The sequence below is a fragment of the Symsagittifera roscoffensis genome, chromosome 3 (assembly GCF_963678635.1).
Source record: "Symsagittifera roscoffensis chromosome 3, txSymRosc1.1, whole genome shotgun sequence".
NCBI classification, from domain to species: Eukaryota; Metazoa; Xenacoelomorpha; order Acoela; family Convolutidae; genus Symsagittifera; species Symsagittifera roscoffensis.
Genome location: NC_087064.1, coordinates 10786535 through 10805629, shown reverse-complemented (window position 1 = coordinate 10805629; position 19095 = coordinate 10786535). Strand labels below are relative to the sequence as shown.

Below are 19095 nucleotides of genomic sequence, written 5' to 3'. Positions count from 1 at the left end.
AACACAGAGCAGGTATTTTAAATGCAGCAGTAGCACAGCGTGTGACAAAACTATATTTAATGCTTGGTCACCATATATGAATATATATATGAAGTGGTACCAATTTTACGCACGTATTTCTCTTCAAATTAGTTTCTTAGTTTATCAGCAGTAGAAAAACCAATGGCATCAACAATTTTTTATACATCTTGATATTTAATAGGCAGGTCAACGAAAAAATAAGAAAGTGAGCTGGCCAAATTTGATTGAAAAAATCAACATTTTAATTACCATGAGTTCAGTATTCAAGCTGGTTAAAATGTGCTTTCTATTGGCTTCAAAACCAAGTAATCTTGACACAGAAAAACTCCGTCTGCAAAATTGTGCAAAAATGTTGTCTAAAAAGTGATTGAAATGAAATATGCAGCAAGCTGCATCTTAAAATCACAAGCAAATAACTCGACAAAATTAGCTCTAAAAACGGCAAAAAGAAATAAAATCCAAAAAAATATGCCTGGAAAGATAATCATTTTGAATAAGTAACATTTAGTGGAAAACTGCTAATCAATGGTATAACTGATGGTGTAACACTAGACTCGCAAGTTGGCTTGTGTAAATATAATATATCAACCTTTGGAAGCCCATCGATGAAGTGCTTTGCGTTTGCCTTCTCAATCGCATCCCGCACCTCCTGGTCCGTCACCCCCTCCCGCCCGTAGAGCACATTGTCCTTGATGGAACATGCGAACAGAGAGGGCTCCTGACTCACCACTCCTATCTGCTGTCTCAGCCACTTTACATTCAGACTCTTCAGCTCCCTTCCGTCTAGTTTAATCTACACACAAAATAAAATTATATTCAATTTAACAAAGAGGCGAAACGTGTTTTGCAAAATTTGCGGAACAACACAAACATAAAAAAACATAAGTCGGAAAAAAAAGAAAACAACAAGGTCCCCTAAAACGTTCGGGGTCTCGGTATAAGTTCATTTTAGGAATAGATACCAGATATTTGAATACTACATTAGCAATAGAGAAAAACTTGCGATGAGGAAACAAAGCCGACAATCTTTGAACAGACGCAAGTATTGTGTAATGTAGTTAAATTGTTTTTTTTCCGGCTCCATTTCACTTACAGAACAAGAAAAATCCATGATGAGGCAACTAAGCCGGCGATCTTTGAGCAGACACAACTTGAGCCGAAAAAAACTACATTGAGCAACGCTTGCACTTACAACTACAAAGAAAACTTCTTGCGGCCCGAGCAAAATCTGTTGTGGCAACGAAGCCGACATTCTTTGAGCAGACACCAGACGAGCCGAAAAAAAACTTAGTTATAAAAAAATCTATAAATTTTCAAATTCCCACTGAAACTACATTAAACAAAAGTTGCAGTTGCAACTACAATGAAAGTTGCTTGTAGCACAAGCAAAATACGTGATGTGGCAACCGAGCCGACAAAACTTGAACAGAAAAAAAGGTCCGACAATTCAATCTTTACCGGAAAAAATCTTCAATTGCATACAAACTGGAGAAAAGCAAGGTCCGGTCGGGCTTATCAAGGCGACGGTGTTACCTCTCAAAGTAAAAACAAAACTATAGGTTCTTAAATTTCAATAACAAAGCAAGTAAGAAAAGCAAAAAAAAATTTTAAAGAAAAGTTGATAACGGCAAAAAAAGTGTAGTTCCGGATTACAAGACACTAAAACAAAAAAAACAATTATAATTAACAAATAAGGCACCTAAACCATACTACCTTTCGATTGAAAGAGGGAGACGTAACCAGTACTACTCCCGGTTATCTCCGAACTATCAGTCTTACATCTAGAATTTCCATTTAAGTTTTTCTCTGCACATTTTTCTCATTTAAACCAAGATTTTCATATCAGCAAAAATTTTCAAATATTTTTTCAATAGAGACTTCAATTCTCCGCGAGTGGTGCAACGATAATCAGTTGAAGAAAAATTGGATCTCAAGAAAATTGGAAAGAGCTACACAAGTTAACACAGGCGAAGCTTAGCTTCGCAAACCTAGCGAGAACACGACAAAAAAGCAGCTTTCTGAAGTGAAATAAGAAAATTAGAAATAAGCCTCAGAATTAGTGAAAAAATCGCTGCGTATTGGCTTCAATTATGCGACCTCGAGAATTGGCGTCTCACGCTCTTCCCTTTCAGCCACTAATGCTTAACAATTGGCAAACACTATTAACAAATAAAGCAGCTACATATGCTATTAAAATGCCAAATCCTTGCAGCAAAAGTGGCACCAAATACACAATTCTTCAGAACATAACAACCTGAAGGTATCCACACTAACTTTGCATGCAACAAAATGGAAAGCAAAAATCCACATATGTAAAAAAAATAAGCAATTCGAAAAAATACGAGATATATTGACAGAGAATTTCTGAAACCTAGTTGTGATTATTGTTAGGTTTTTTTTGAAACAAATAGCTTCTTTTGGTTTATTTGATTAAATAAAAATGCATAAACTGTGACAACTTATTACTATTCGAATTTCAACACACATGCTATCAAAAAGCCGTAAAGGTTTCATCAATAGTGGCACCAATATTTGCGCATTAGGTTGATTTCCGAAATGGAGCCGGAAAAAAAACAATTTAACTACATTACACAATACTTGCAACTTCACTTACAGAACAAGAAAAATCCATGATGAGGCAACTAAGCCGGCGATCTTTGAGCAGACACAACTTGAGCCGAAAAAAAAACTACATTGAGCAACGCTTGCACTTACAACTACAAAGAAAACTTCTTGCGGCCCGAGCAAAATCTGTTGTGGCAACGAAGCCGACATTCTTTGAGCAGACACCAGACGAGCCGAAAAAAAACTTATTTATAAAAAAAATCTATAAATTTTCAAATTCCCACTGAAACTACATTAAACAAAAGTTGCAGTTGCAACTACAATGAAAGTTGCTTGTAGCACAAGCAAAATACGTGATGTGGCAACCGAGCCGACAAAACTTGAACAGAAAAAAAGGTCCGACAATTCAATCTTTACCGGAAAAAATCTTCAATTGCATACAAACTGGAGAAAAGCAAGGTCCGGTCGGGCTTATCAAGGCGACGGTGTTACCTCTCAAAGTAAAAACAAAACTATAGGTTCTTAAATTTCAATAACAAAGCAAGTAAGGAAAGCAAGAAAAAATTTTAAAGAAAAGTTGATAACAGCAAAAAAAAGTGTAGTTCCGGATTACAAGACACTAAAACAAAAAAAAAATTATAATTAACAAATAAGGCACCTAAACCATACTACCTTTCGATTGAAAGAGGGAGACGTAACCAGTACTACTCCCGGTTATCTCCTAACTACCAGTCTTACATCTAAAATTTCCATTTAAAATTTCTCTGCACATTTTTCTCATTTAAACCAAGATTTTCATATCAGCAAAAATTTTCAAATATTTTTTCAATAGAGACTTCAATTCTTCGCGAGTGGTGCAACGATAATCAGTTGAAGAAATGGATCTCAAGAAAATTCGAAAGAGCTACACAAGTTAACACAGAGGCGAAGCTTAGCTTCGCAAACCTAGCGAGAACACGACAAAAAAGCAGCTTTCTGAAGTGAAATAAAAAAATAGAAATAAGCCTCGGAATTAGTAAAAAAATCGCTGCGTATTGGCTTCAATTATGCGACCTCGAGAATTGGCGTCTCACGCTCTTCCCTTTCAGCCACTAATGCTTAACAATTGGCAAACACTAAACAAATAAAGCAGCTACATATGCTATTAAAATGCCAAATCCTTGCAGCAAAAGTGGCACCAAATACACAATTCTTCAGAACATAACAACCTGAAGGTATCCACACTAACTTTGCATGCAACAAAATGGAAAGCAAAAAGCCACATATGTAAAAAAAAAAATGAGCAATTCGAAAAAATACGAGATATATCGACAGAGAATTTCTGAAACCTAGTTGTGATTATTGTTATGTGTTTTTTTGAAACAAATAGCTTCTTTTGGTTTATTTGATTAAATAAAATTGCATAAACTGTGACAACTTATTACTATTCGAATTTCAACACACATGCTATCAAAAAGCCGTAAAGGTTTCACCAATAGTGGCACCAATATTTGCGCATTAGGTTAGAAAAAAAGAAGTGGTATATTACTTTAGGTTAGAAAAAAAGTCGGACTATTACTCTAACGCTCACTAAAATTAGCTAGTGTAAAAACGCAACAAATCTGTAGTTTGACCAATTACATTTTCAATTCAACTAAATAGTAAAAAGTAAGGAGTGTGCATAATACAGTACACTATGATGAGGGAAAGGTGTGCAATCCATGGAGGATCATTAGGCATCAATCGTAATGGTCACCATGTTTTAAGTAATCACCAGTAGTCACCATGTATTAATTCTTATTGTCACAACGTATTATTTTGCAACATATAGTCCCCAGGTAGAATTTCAGTATATTTATGAAAATTCCCAATTAACTTGTGATTAGATGTTTGCGATAACGCTACTGGGAAAAACTGAATGAATAAAACTTTGAGTCTACAAAATTTCTTAAGTGACACACGCTAATTATGACGCATTAGCAGTACCCGTCAATTTGAAAAAAATATATTTACCAACTAATATGACTCAATTTATAGAGCAAAATAGCCGGAAAAAACTCGAACTCGAAAAAAACTAGAGCAAAATAGCCGGAATAAAATTAAAGAAAAAGAGATTTTTTTTTTAAATTTGAAACTTTTTGTGAAAATCTTCCTTCCACACGCCATATTAAGTACTAAGTGATAAATTTTTCTCCTAGTGACAAATCAATTGTGGCAAATAAGCTTCCTTCAATCAATTTGGAACGATTTCTATGACGGATTAAATCTCCGCTTACGCGCTAATAGCAGTCTGTGTTAATAGTCTGTGTTAATATCCTTAACATTGGCTGTACTTAATAGCTGGTTGTTGATCAAAATGAACACCTTCAAAATGAGCACATTTTATCGCAACAATATTTGCGTCGCAACAATAATTGCGAGTTAGGCTGGAAACACCGCCGCCCGTATTGCTTGTGTAAAAACCAACTGGTATGTTTCACTGCGCTATTTTTCTTCCTTTGAATTCTTTTCAAAACACCGTTTCAAACTCAATCTGCATACAAATAAACACGAAATCATGCTAGAAAATCTTTCTTTTATGTCAAAGCCAATAGCCCTCGGAATAACCTGGGTCCAGAATTGAATAATTGGGAATTGTGGAAGGTTACGTAGACAACGGTTTGCTTAAAAACGGTTTGTGAAAGTGAATTTAATTTACACAAGCAAACATTTTGTACCTGAAAAACTGTTCAGTTCCTTCTGAATAGAGGAGAGGATTCGTTACAAGATTAATAAGATCCAAAAATGTTTATTAATTTAAATGGTCATCCCTGTCAACTACTCACAGATCCGTGGTGGTACTCGTAGAATCGTAGGATCAAATTCACAATGGTTGACTTGCCAGACCCGCTGGCCCCCACCAGAGCTATCTTCTGGCCAGGCGCCACACTCAAGTTGAACTTCTTGAGAACCTAAACGCCACAACCACTCAAACTACAAAAACATAGGATCAATTTGTCATTGAAATTAGCTTCTTCGAATTTAAACAGAGACAAAAACTGCTAACAAATCTATTAAATTTAAAACAGCTTTCAAATGATCGATTATGATATGCAACGTCACCTATATTGATTAAATTTTGACAGAAAAATATTTTTGATGAAATACATAAATTAGTTCCAAAACCTCATACTTACGAAACGAAATTTCCTCATTAAATTAATTTAAGAAGGTATGGCTATAGCTGGTTATGATAAGTATTTTACTCACAGTCACATCCTTTCGGGTTGAGTAGGCGAAGCTGAGGTTTTCAAACTCCATCTGCCCCTTGATCGAACTCAACTTCTCTCCTTCTTCAGATTCAGAGTCAATGATCGGTTTCTACGAAAAAGAACTTAATCAGTTCTTTCTTAATCAGTCAACAACTGTGCTTTTTTATGTTAATCAGTGTTTTCTGTCGCTTCGTTTAGAAACATTCGATCCCCCCAATGATATGACTCTCATATTAATACGAAAAATGCACTCGGTACCACTCAAATGGTACCTAAAAGGCATTTTCTTTCGAATCATTTCTGTATTATAAACCATTTGTTTCCTTCTTGAAAACAAATTAATTATACAAACCCTTTTAATAATAGTCGTAACAAAAGACATTGCATTTCCGACCGCCCAAACCGACAGAAGAGCTGTTATGCACTGTCCCAAAGACATAGCCCCGACCAGAACTGCAAAGAACACTGTCAGCATCTCACCAGGCTTCAACTCACCACTTTCGATCAAACGAGGACCATACCAAAATGCCAGTCCATACCCCATGAACTCAACCAGGAACACAAATCCCAAGAAAGCTCCCATTAGAATAGTCTTCTTGGCCGACTGAAATTTTGCACCAGCCAGACTTTTGTTGTAGCTGAAGAACAAAAACTCTTTTTAGTTGGGAATAACAACGGTATGGCGACGACTCGTAGCCTGCGACAATTCGGCGCAAACTTTTAAAAAAGCAAAGCTTCGCCGACACTAGCGACAAAATGCCCACGGTAGCTTTAAAAAGGTCAAAAAGTGAACGAGGAAAGGAAAATAGCCTTGAAAAACAAAACTGCTGTGTTCCGGATTCGAACCCCCAAACCTCGAACAAGTGTGCAAAAGCAACAATTCGTCAAACTATTTTAACCCGAATACAATGCTTAGTTTTTGCGTGAAACTTTCCTGATGGAATACCACAACCGCTATGGCGTGGCGGTTTGATTGCTGTGCATTGCTAAATCAACTTATTTCGTATAATCTTTTTATTTATTATAGTAAATTGTCGCTTTTTGAAAGTTACGAGTTGTTATTGTAATACGAAAATTGGTCGGAGGCACTTGTACAGTAGTTTTCTAGAGAAATATCGATAGGATACCCTAGAAGGGGAGGTTCAATACCCCCAAATAAGTTTAAATTTGCAAGTTTTTTTTTTGCCTAAAAACTGTAGCTTGAACTCCAAATGCCTCTAAATCTAACCTGTTTATGGCTCTGGTTTGACCACTGAATGAGACGACAGTTTTTATAGCCGAAAAAGTGGATTCCGCAACCGCGCCTGCTTCTCCAGCGTCGTCCTGCTCATCTGAAGTTGCGCTTTCTGCTGCCTGCAAAGCAACTTACATTTAAAGCCACAAAATGCCCGAAATTAATTGTGGTGATCAAATGAACTTGCAGGGCATCTCTATAACGATTACTAGCAACATTTATGATAAGTGTTCTGAGATAAACGTGGGACCGACTACGGCGAAATGGATGACATCAATCTACCCTCCTGAAGCAAGGAACAAAATATTAGGACGACAAATTGCGGGGAAATTAAGCACAGAGACGAAGCAAAACTTGCAACTCAACGCAAGTGTACCATTTCAAGCTAGAGAATAGAAGTATAGACGAAAAAAACAGTCGAAAAAATATTTAAAAAAAATCAATTTCAGAAAAACAGTCGAGAAACACAACTATCAGCATTCAATACAATTTTAGTATTCACCGAGCGGCCACTAAGCCGACAAAAAGAGAATGGACTCCCATTGAACCGGAAACCAAAAAACGCCATAAACTGTCATAGAAAACTTTGAGCGATCAAATTTTAAAACTTAAAGTTAACCCAAAACCGACCTTGCATTCGTTTTAAAAAATTAAAATCGATTTTTGTAGTTCAAGCGATATAAAATAAGTTGACTAAGTCGATGAAATTCTAGCCCAACCCATTTCAAATAAAAAAACACTTAGACTGTCAAAATCCGAAACTGTCAATTATAGCATGACTCGTTTGAATCGGAAAAAAAATCATGCTTCGGAAACTTAAAATAAACACACAAATAAATCCGACAATTCAATTTTTCCGAAAAATAAACAATTTTCTACATACTGAAAGAAAAGTCAGGCTAGGACTCGAACTCCAAACCTTAGGGAGCAAACGGAACAGCGTTACCTGTAAGCAAAGTAGTAAACAGCCTGGAAGTTTTAAGATTCAATAATAATCAAGTAAGTTCATTTTCTTGCAGATTCGTGGGAAAAGGTGCCTAGGGGGAAAAATCTAGTTCCCGATTATGAGACATTTGATCTCGCAAGTGTAAAAAGGGTCGGGAGTTCTGACACCGATGTTGTCTTCGATCTAGCGTTTTAATTAAACGCCTAAAAATATACCAAAAAAGTTAGGCTTGTTAAATTTCTAACTTATGCTAGTTTTTGTCAGGAAAATTATGACTTCTAATGCAAAAATATATCTTCTTGCTTTTTGATGTAATTATTAAGTTTGATGAAAGGATCATTCAAAATCTCGTTGACAACAACATGGTAAACCTGGAATTTCTAATTCTGGGAAAATAGTTAAGCAAAGAGACAAAGCTTCGCTTCGCAAAAACTAGCGAGAACGCGACAAAAAGCAGCTCTATAAAGTGCAAAAGGAAAATGTAGTTATAAGCTTCAAACTAATTTAAAAATTTCCGCTACGTCTCGGAATCGATCTGCGACCTAGAAATTATGCGTCTCACGCACTAAACACTCAGCCGCATACGCTTTATATGTCACAAACACTAGCCACGAATAAAGCAGAGAATAGATGCTATAAAATTTCCAATGCTACAGATCGTGATTATGGCAAAAGAGCCGCCAAATAAAAGAACCCCTTTAATGAACACTTTTATTTGCGAGTTAGATTAGAAAAAATGTTTTGCACTAATACACTAACGCTGGCTAGAGTAATTATATCGTTTTGATTACAGATAATTTACGTTTTCTTTACGGGGAGTAGAAAACGTTCGCAAGACCTGATAATCTTCCACCATTGGTTTCAAAAAATATCAGCGAATAAAAACGGTTTTTTGTTTTCCAGAATTATATGAGAACTTACTATAAAACAAGCATTTAACATTTTAAAAAAATTTCCAATTTTTAATGATAAAATACGCAATTTGGCAGAGAAACAGTGGTCACTTATGCCAAAAAAAAACTTTCTTCACATGATATATTTTAAATTTAACGCCACCCATTTTTGCGGCTTAACACTTGAAACTATTGATGTTCATAGCCTGTTTACGACCAACTCATGGTTAAAATGCACGCTAGTTTCGAAGTCATAAAGTTACGTTACTTTTGCCATTCCGACTCCGCCAACTATGAGGAACGGGATCAGCACACAGAGAATTCCGGCAAACTCGGCATTGTAAATGAATGCGATGACGAATCCCGAGCAGAAAGTGGCCAGGTGCTGGATGCAGATGGCTATCTTGTCCGACACTCCTATTCGAATCACTTCCATATTTCTAAAGCAGCAAAATATAATTTCAACTGCCATGCAAAGCCCCCCTCCCACAAGTTACACAGACATCATGTTAACATTCATGTTGCAAAACAAGTGAACTAATTGATTTGGATTTGGACAATAAAGTCAAACTTTCAGGCTACTTTAGTTAACCTTCATTGACTGCGTGAACAGAAAAGAGCCGGCATTCCTATCAAAGGCCAATTGACCGGACCATAATTGTTCCGACCACTGCAAAAAGGGAGGAACTTTGTCTTTTGGTGTTTTAGTTTTGTTTTACTTTTTTCCCAGGCAAAATCAGGTACCACAAATAATCATTAGAATGAGTTTTGAGTGATACACCACATTAAAGCCCTTCAAATTGTGATTCGAATGACACTTCAAAAATGCAAAGAAATTCATGCCTCGAGAAAAAAAACAGTTTTAAAAATTTGCTTTTCAGTCTAATTTTGAACAAGTAAACCGACCGAGAAACGTTTGTTAGATGAAAATCGATTATTTAAGACGCAAAAACTTAGTTTTATTCCAGGAAAACAAGTTTTAGAAATGTCTTTTAGCGCTTCCTTGTTAAGAAAATGTTTTAAACGCTGCAAAAATGTTTTCAAAAGAGTCAAAGCTGCAAATAGCAAACAGAAGCGAAAATACGGCAAAAAATAGCTCTTAAAAGATCAAAAAAATAAATTAAGCAAAAGCGTAGAAAAATAAAAACTCCCATATGTACCGGAATCAAAGCCCGACCTCGAGTTTGAGAGTTACCCGTCCTAGCGCCTGCACCATGGTCACTGGCCAACCTTCAAAAACAAACTACTAAAAAACAGATACAAAGATATAATGCTGATGCAGCAAAAGTAAACCAGATTTAAGACTTTTGCTACAAAAGTGCTACTGAATGAGCATTTATATTTGCAATTTAGTTTAGAAAAAAGGGGACTTCGTAATATGACACTACGCTCCGATCGTGTGGAAAAGCAGCCAAAAAATAGAAATAAAACTTCGAATTTTTTTGATTGTTTTTTGCTGTGCTTTTCATTTTTTGAAGATAACTGAAAATAATTTTAAGCTTTCGCCTTTCCTTTATCACACCACGCACATAAAAAAAACGTCACAAACTTGAGGAAAGAAAAATATTTTTTTTTCTGGATGAAGTTGTCGGAGCTTTATGTGCTATTTCACAGCAACCGGCTATCCGAGTTTTTTGGCTTTTGTTTTGTCATTTTTTGAGAGAAAAAAAATCACAATTTCTTTCTTCTACGCAAAAGAAAAGTCCTATTGAATCGAGGTCATAGGCTGTCATTTAATTTTTTTTTTCGATTTCGTATAATTTTATATAACTTCAAAAATCGTAGATGACATACTCGGCCAAATTTGAGACCAGTGTTCCTGTCTTCTGTTTGTCAAACCAGGCGATGTCCTGCCGCAGTACTGCCTTGAAGCTTTCGATTCTCACTCGGTAGAGAATATTCTCGCCGAAAATTGTGATGGTCGCTATCTGTTAACGCAAAAATCAGTAAACGTCAAATTGAAGATTCTGGCTCAGATTTTTTAAGTCTAAAAATTTGTCTTGTTCCAACCATTACATGTATTTGTAAAAGAGGAGTCACTGAAAGAAAAAAAAATTGTGAGCAAACTGTCCCGCATTTTGCTAATTTTCATCAAACAACAATTAAGAATAAGCAAAAGCAATTCGGTTAATTCGCAGTTTTTTCTCGAACCTTATATGACCTCATTTAGTTCACTCGAACTATTAAATGCTCTAAGGAACAAACCTTCAAAAATTGGACAGAATTTAAGGCTACTTTTTAAGCTCTATCACAATTGTACCCAAGTGCTAGTCATCAAATAGATTGGGGTTCGTTTTAATTACTTTAAATATGTGTGGTTTCTGCGATTCAAGAGCATATATGAAAGGGTATCCAGCGTTTCAAAGCATAGGTCGTTCTCTTATATCCTATTCCAGAGTTATTGTGTTGGGCGATGCTCTTTTTGCGACTCGAACTCGTTTTTTTGCCAATACCTTAGCGTAGAATGTCAAAGGGTGGATTGGAATAGGTTAGAATGGTTACATATCAGTATTTAGACAACCGCGTAATCAGACTGGTCAGTATTTAGACAAATACTGTTTCAACCAATCAGAATCGAGACAAAGAAGAAATTAATAAATAATTATTATTTATTTTGGATTATTTATGTCTTTTCTCGATTCTGATTGGTTCATACAGTATTTGTCTAAATACTGACGAGTATGAATACGTGGCTGTCTAAATACTGGCTGCACTCCGGTTAGAATGTTCTGAACAAAAATTCTGTTAGTTGTCAGACAGAGAGGACTGACCTGAATGTAGCCGACCAACAGAACTCCACACCCCACGTACGTGATTTGCAAACACACATCCGTCATTTTATCCTCGAACCTCTCAAACGCATCGGCTGCAACGAAAAAACGGCAGTATTTGTCAATTTATCCCCAAAAAGTACAGGAAATTTAACAATGTCAATACTTCCCCAAAAAGTACAGGAAATTTAACAATGTCAATACTCACTTTGGTTTTCAAATCCAGGTTTTCCTGGCTCAATCATCTCGTCAATGAGCTCTCCAAAAAGTATAATCAAAAGAGGCATTCCAACTCCGATTGCGATGGAAGCAAAAACTGCAACAAGTAGAAGAAGATACTCCGGACACTTGGCGTAACTCAACTAAAAACAATTTTCTAATTTTAGAGCGTGATTCGATTCATGTAAAGAACAGACAAAATCAAAAAGTTTAACTAAAATACTACAAAACTAATTAAAAAATCGTAAGTATGGATTTACATCATTTCCAGCTAATGATGAGCTTAGGAAACATATCAGAGCTACATTTTAATTTTTATTGTTAAGTTGATCTAAGAACGTCGCTTTGCAATCTTTGTTGTTTGGGGCAGTTAAAAATTCTCAGATCTTTCAATTAAAAAAGTCTGATAGCTTCAAATAAACTTCAAAATTACTCACAACTGAAAACAACCCCACTTTCTTTACAGCTTCTTCTTTGTCTTCTTTCTCTTGGTTGGCATCGGAGCACTTCGGCTCTGAGTGTTCAAAGCCCTCATTCTCATAGGCATGTACCTTTCTGTTGAATCCATTTCCATTCTGGATTACACTGTCAAAAAGATCTCTTTAACTACACGCCCCCCCCCCCCCCGACAAAGGGGGAAATATAAACGATAAACGTTAAGAGGTTCAACACCCGCTCAATTACTGCTTTAGTTCTTTATAGGGGTGCTTATTCATTCTTTACTAGGTTCGATAGGGTGGACATAGTTAAAGAGATCCCTGTCAAAGCTTCCAGTTTCATTTTCATTGTCATCTCTCATGGTTTAATATATTCAATCATGCACAAAAACAACAAAAACTAATGAGATATGAAAGAAAAAAATGCAGTACCAAGCCACACATATACCAACTGAATTGGCTGCAGAAAAATATAATAGCTTAAAAATTGTCCGCATAGAACGATATGAAAATGACAATGGTTTGTTACGTGTTTTCAAATAGAGAACATACGTTCATTTAAAAATAAACATAACCACAAAGTGATAGCAAATCAAATTTAAAAAGGATATAGCTAAATCATGAAGAAAACAGCAATTAAAAGTAAGCTAATTGTCAGAAACGCGATGTTCCCTAACTGAAAAATGAATGGCACCGTATTTGGAAAGCGCAAAGAGCACGTATTTTGAAACCATAACCAACAGTCATAATATGATCATATTGAAAATGTACCATATATTTGCAATTTTTTTTTTTGCAAATTTCCGAACCAAAACTTTACCCCGAAAATAGATAATTTTAGCTTTTTGAAAGTTAATCAAGAATTACGATGACACTATGAAGTGAATTGATGAGTAAGTTGTATCATAAGGAGCCTAAGCAAAAGGTATCTAAAAAGCCCGACAAAGTTGCAGAAAAATAAAATCTCCAAAACCCTGTATAAGAAAAAATATTTTAGCTTGATAGCCAAAAAATTTGATTTTTACTAAAGAAATCCAAAATCTTTGATTAAAAGACTTTAATAGCTGTCCACAAATTTTAAAGATTTGCGCAAACGTTCAAACTAGGTAGTTTCAGCGTAATTCTTGGATAATAAGAAAAAAGCTGATAAACCAAGATAAAAATAGATGGCCTTAAAGGTAAAAAAATTATTTCTCTGAGAAATCTAAAAAAGTTAAGTCCATTTCGAAACTAGAAGTCGATCAAGTTTTTCGTGACCTTCTAATTTTCGCTGTTCGATAGTGGAGTTTACCTTCCTCTTAACAAATGAAATGAGCTGAACTTGAAAAAAAGTCAAAAATCAAACCGCGAAAAAGTAAAGTTGAGCGTGAACAAACTTTAAAACTTTTCCTGAAAAATTGAGGCATTTGACACGTGAGACGTTATCCGTAGTTTGCATTTCTTTAAGCAAAAGAATTGAAAATGAAAAAAATAGCCAACTCACAGTTGAAAAAGAAAAATGAATGCAACGAGAAAAAAAGATAGACTTAGGGCTCTTTGAATTTGCAAGACACTTATTTGCTAAAATTAACCAGATTTGAGAAAACTGGATCAATAGGTTTATTTTTTTATTTTGTTGGGAAATCGGATAGTTAATTTCATTTTTCGAACTTAGAAGTCGATCAAGTTTTTCGTGACCTTTACACATTGCTTTTCGATAGTGCAGTTTGCACTCCTTTTAACAATGTAAATGCACTGAATTTAGGAAAAAATCAAAAATCAAACCGCGAAAAAGTAAAGTTGAGCGTGAACAAACTTTAAAACTTTTCCTGAAAAAACTAAAAACAAATCATTGACTCTTAATATATTGATGAAAAACCTGACAACTGTTTTCAAACCTGAAAACTGGCACCGGATTTTAGTTAAATAAAAAACCATTTTAGTTGACAAAACAGTTCCTAAAAATGATCAAATGAGTTGAAGAAAAGTTAATTAAAAATTTTAAATTTACAAAGATTTAATGCAGGCTATGGTGAAGATGCCAATGTTGGCGTGTAATTTTTGAAATACTGTCGGTTTTCTGGATAATTTCAACAGAAATAGTTAAAATAAAGCGCACAACTGATTAGTACATTTCCTCTACTTTCTCAAAAATAGATAGTTAACTACGAAAAAGTGTTAATTACCTTACATCTGGGACCTGTCCATCACTAATTGATTACGCAATTAATTTATTTTCTACACCTTGTTCACATAATGTTCCCGTATTTTTGGGGCATTTGAGGCGTGATACATAAGCCGTAATTAGCTTTTTTTAGCAAAAGGAAGAAAAAACATAGCCAACTGACAGTTTGAAAAAAGTAATGAACGCACGAAAACTGAAAAAAAACTGACTTCTTTTTCCAAAAACCTTCAACTTTCGCTGGTAAATCTGATAATTAATTTCCTTTCTGGAAATTAGAAGTGAATCACGTTTTTCGCGACCTTTACACTTTTGCTGTTCGATATTGGACTTTGCCTTCCTTTTAACAACGGAAATGCACTGAACTTATCAAGAAATCACAAGTTAAACCGCGAAAAATCAAAATTGAGCGTGAACAAACTTCAAGACTTTCATGAAAAAAAAAACGAACAAAAAATAAAAAAAAAACGAACAAAAAATCACCAAGGCCTACATCAGAGTAGTCACTATGTTCATGAGTCTTAAAAACTACAACGAGCACTAAAATTTGATCTTTTAAAAATGGGGAACGAAAACTTGTCAGCGTCTGATCATCAGAGAAAAACCTCAGAACACCACACTGTATTGGACAAAGAGGCAAACACAAGCAAAAAAAAACGGTTAAATAAGCGTTAAAAAAGATATTCTGATATGTGGCGGAATCGACTCTTTAATCTAGATATTGAGAGTCACACGTCTCCATGACCGCTTGAAAGTCAACAAACATCAGCCACCAATAAACCGAATAAAAGATGCTATTTAATTGTCAAGGTCATGCACCAAAAGTTCCATCAAATGATCATTTTTATTTGTTAGAAAACTCAATAGCTCGCTTCTGTAATATTACAAATGACATTTGATTAAAAAAACCGAAAATAGAATAACTCATTCTCATAGGCATGTACCTTTCTGTTGAATCCATTTCCACTCTGGATTACACTGTCAAAAAGATCTCTTTAGCTATACGCCCCCCCCCCCCCCACGACAAAAGGGGGAAATATAAACGTTAAGAGGTTCAACACCCGCTCAATTACTGATTTAGTTCTTTATAGGGGTGCTTTTTCATTCTTTACTAGGTTCGATAGGGTGGACATAGTTAAAGAAATCCCTGTCAAAGCTTCCAGTTTCATTTTCATTGTCAACTCTTATGGTTTAATATATTCAATCATGCACAAAAACAACAAAAACTAATGAGATATGAAAGAAAAAATGCAGTACCAAGCCACACATATACCAAATGAATTGGCTGCAGAAAAATAAAATAGCTTAAAAATTGTCCGCATAGAACGAGATGAAATTGACAATGGTTTGTTACGTATTTTCAAATAGAGAACATAAGTTCATTTAAAAAATAAACATAACCACAAAGTGATAGCAAATCAAATTTAAAAAGGATATAGCTAAATCATGAAGAAAACAGCAATTAAAAGTAAGCTAATTGTCAGAAACGAGATGTTCCCTAACTGAAAAATGAAGGGCACCGTATTTGGAAAGCGCAAAGAGCACGTATTTTGAAACCATAACCAACAGTCATAATATGATCATATTGAAAATGTACCATATATTTGCAAATTTTTTTTGCAAATTTCCGAACCAAAATTTTACCCCTAAAAATAGATAATTTTAGCTTTTTGAAAGTTAATCGAGAATAACGATGACACTATCAAGTGAATTGAGGAGTAAGTTGTATCATAAGGAGCCTAAGCAAAAGGTATCTAAAAAGCTCGACAAAGTTGCAGAAAAATAAAATCTCCAAAAACCTGTATAAGAAAAAATATTTTAGCTTGATAGCCAAAAAATTTGATTTTTACGAAAGAAATCCAAAATCTTTGATTAAAAGACTTTAATAGCTGTCCACAAATTTTAAAGATTTGCGCAAACGTTCAAACTAGGTAGTTTCAGTGTAATTCTTGGATAATAAGAAAAAAGCTGTGATACAAGATAGAAATAGATGGCCTTAAAGGTCTTTGAATTTCTAGAATAATTGACGATTGACACTTTTCCGATAAAAACAACCCAACTTGAGAAAACTGGATCATAAGGTAAAAAATTTATTTCTCTGAGAAATCTAAAAAAGTTAAGTCCATTCGAAACTAGAAGTCGATCAAGTTTTTCGTGACCTTCTAACTTTCGCTGTTCGATAGTGGAGTTTACCTTCCTCTTAACAAATGAAATGAGCTGAACTTGAAAAAAAGTCAAAAATCAAACCGCGAAAAAGTAAAGTTGAGCGTGAACAAACTTTAAAACTTTTCCTGAAAAATTGAGGCATTTGACACGTGAGACGTTATCCGTAGTTTGCATTTCTTTAAGCAAAAGAATTGAAAATGAAAAAAATAGCCAACTCACAGTTGAAAAAGAAAAATGAATGCAACGAGAAAAAAAGATAGACTTAGGGCTCTTTGAATTTGCAAGACACTTATTTGCTAAAATTAACCAGATTTGAGAAAACTGGATCAATAGGTTTATTTTTTTAATTTGTTGGGAAATCGGATAGTTAATTTCATTTTTCGAACTTAGAAGTCGATCAAGTTTTTTCGTGACCTTTACACATTGCTTTTCGATAGTGCAGTTTGCACTCCTTTTAACAATGTAAATGCACTGAATTTAGGATCAATAGGTTTATTTTTATATTTTGTTGGGAAATCGGATAGTTAATTTCATTTTTATAGATAGTTAACTACGAAAAAGTGTTAATTACCTTACATCTGGGACCTGTCCATCACTAATTGATTAGGCAATTAATTTATTTTCTACACCTTGTTCACATAGTGTTCCCGTATTTTTGGGGCATTTGAGGCGTGATACATAAGCCGTAGTTAGCTTTTTTTAGCAAAAGGAAGAAAAAACATAGCCAACTGACAGTTTGAAAAAAGTAATGAACGCACGAAAACTGAAAAAAAAACTGACTTCTTTTTCCAAAAACCTTCAACTTTCGCTGGTAAATCTGATAATTAATTTCCTTTCTGGAAATTAGAAGTGAATCACGTTTTTCGCGACCTTTACACTTTTGCTGTTCGATATTGGACTTTGCCTTCCTTTTAACAACGGAAATGCACTGAACTTATCAAGAAATCACAAGTTAAACCGCGAAAAATCAAAATTGAGCGTGAACAAACTTCAAGACTTTCATGAAAAAAAAACGAACAAAAAATCAAAAAAAAAAAACAAACAAAAAATCACCAAGGCCTACATCAGAGTAGTCACTATGTTCATGAGTCTTAAAAACTACAACGAGCACTAAAATTTGATCTTTTAAAAATGGGGAACGAAAACTTGTCAGCGTCTGATCATCAGAGAAAAACCTCAGAACACCACATTGTATTGGACAAAGAGGCAAACACAAGCAAAAAAACGGTAAAATAAGCGTTAAAAAAGATATTCTGATATGTGGCGGAATCGACTCTTTAATCTAGATATTAAGATTCACACGTCTCCATGACCGCTTGAAAGTCAACAAACATCAGCCACCAATAAACCGAATAAAAGATGCTATTTAATTGTCAAGGTCATGCACTAAAAGTTCCATCAAATGATCATTTTTATTTGTTAGAAAACTCAATAGCTCGCTTCTGTAATAATACAAATGACATTTGATTTAAAAAAACGAAAATAGAATAACTAAAATTGCAAAGAAAACCAGGAATTTTTCACTAAATTTTTTTGATAACCTTTCTTTCGAAAAATTAGTGAGTAAAAAAATGAATCACCTAGTCGATTTTGAAAACACTACGTTGTACTAGGTAAAATAGCTAGCGTTTGAACAAAAAAGGAGAACAACAAAATGAACGCATTGAAAATCTTTAAACAAATACGCACCAGTTTAGCGTGTCAGCCACTTTCACGTGTCACCCATTGCACTTGATTCTTACAAATTATTGAGAAAAATAGCTTGAAGGAAAAATATAGTTCCCGATTACAAGACACTACAAAAAAGGCTTCAATTGAAACCACGTTTGTTATTCTACAAGCTTTCTTTTTTGTCAAAATGTAGAAAAAAACATTCCTTACACTTCCAAGAAAATAATTCCGTGCACATAGTTCCTTACTCCCCAGTTCAGCATATCAGAAGACCAAAACAATAGAAAACTTCCAATTGAATATTCTGTGATTCGAGATTCCCCCGCTTGCGTCCAACCCGTTAAAAAATAATTCTCAAAGATTGAACTAATTGCTGAATAACAACTAAACAGGAAATCAGCAGAGAAACTGTGACATTCAAAAATTTCTAAACATTTGAAAGGCTTAAAATTTACAAAAAATCAGCGGAACTAGTTTATTTACTGAAATATTTACAAAACTCAATCGCAGAACATTATTTACAATGCAAACTTTGATATGACTTAATTGCTGAAGCATAGAGATATATATTTTGATAGATAATTTAAAACAAATGATTGAGCTACAAGCAAAAAATATTTTCACAATTAGTGTTGGCTGATTAAAAAAAAAAATCCAACACAACATTACAGAATGACCTACAGTTTGATATCTCTTGACTGCCAAATTGATCGGTCAAAAAAATTGGCATTGGCATATAAAGTTTTTTTTGCTACTATAGCTCAAACTAAAATCGTTTATT

The 19095-nt window shown here is 34.6% G+C and overlaps 1 protein-coding gene across 3 annotated transcripts in view; it reads right to left on the bottom strand.

The window, feature by feature from the left end:
- Positions 1–19086, bottom strand: part of LOC134841082 (ATP-dependent translocase ABCB1-like) — a 31554-nt gene extending 12468 nt beyond the window's left edge. The window contains exons 1-11 of one of the 3 annotated variants that reach the window (XM_063856863.1): positions 18333–19086; positions 12317–12464; positions 11869–12022; positions 11661–11755; positions 10684–10817; positions 9158–9329; positions 7045–7169; positions 6169–6454; positions 5815–5925; positions 5391–5516; positions 611–814 (exon numbers count right to left, since the gene is read on the bottom strand). In XM_063856863.1, coding sequence (XP_063712933.1) covers positions 611–814; positions 5391–5516; positions 5815–5925; positions 6169–6454; positions 7045–7169; positions 9158–9329; positions 10684–10817; positions 11661–11755; positions 11869–11947 — 1332 coding nt within the window. In that variant the 5' untranslated portion in view covers positions 11948–12022; positions 12317–12464; positions 18333–19086. Of the gene's footprint in view, positions 1–610; positions 815–5390; positions 5517–5814; positions 5926–6168; positions 6455–7044; positions 7170–9157; positions 9330–10683; positions 10818–11660; positions 11756–11868; positions 12023–12316; positions 12473–12645; positions 13109–18332 lie in introns of those variants that run through there. The other 2 variants (XM_063856861.1, XM_063856862.1) reach the window with 2 other exon arrangements.
- Between the last annotated feature and the right edge of the window lie 9 nt (positions 19087–19095).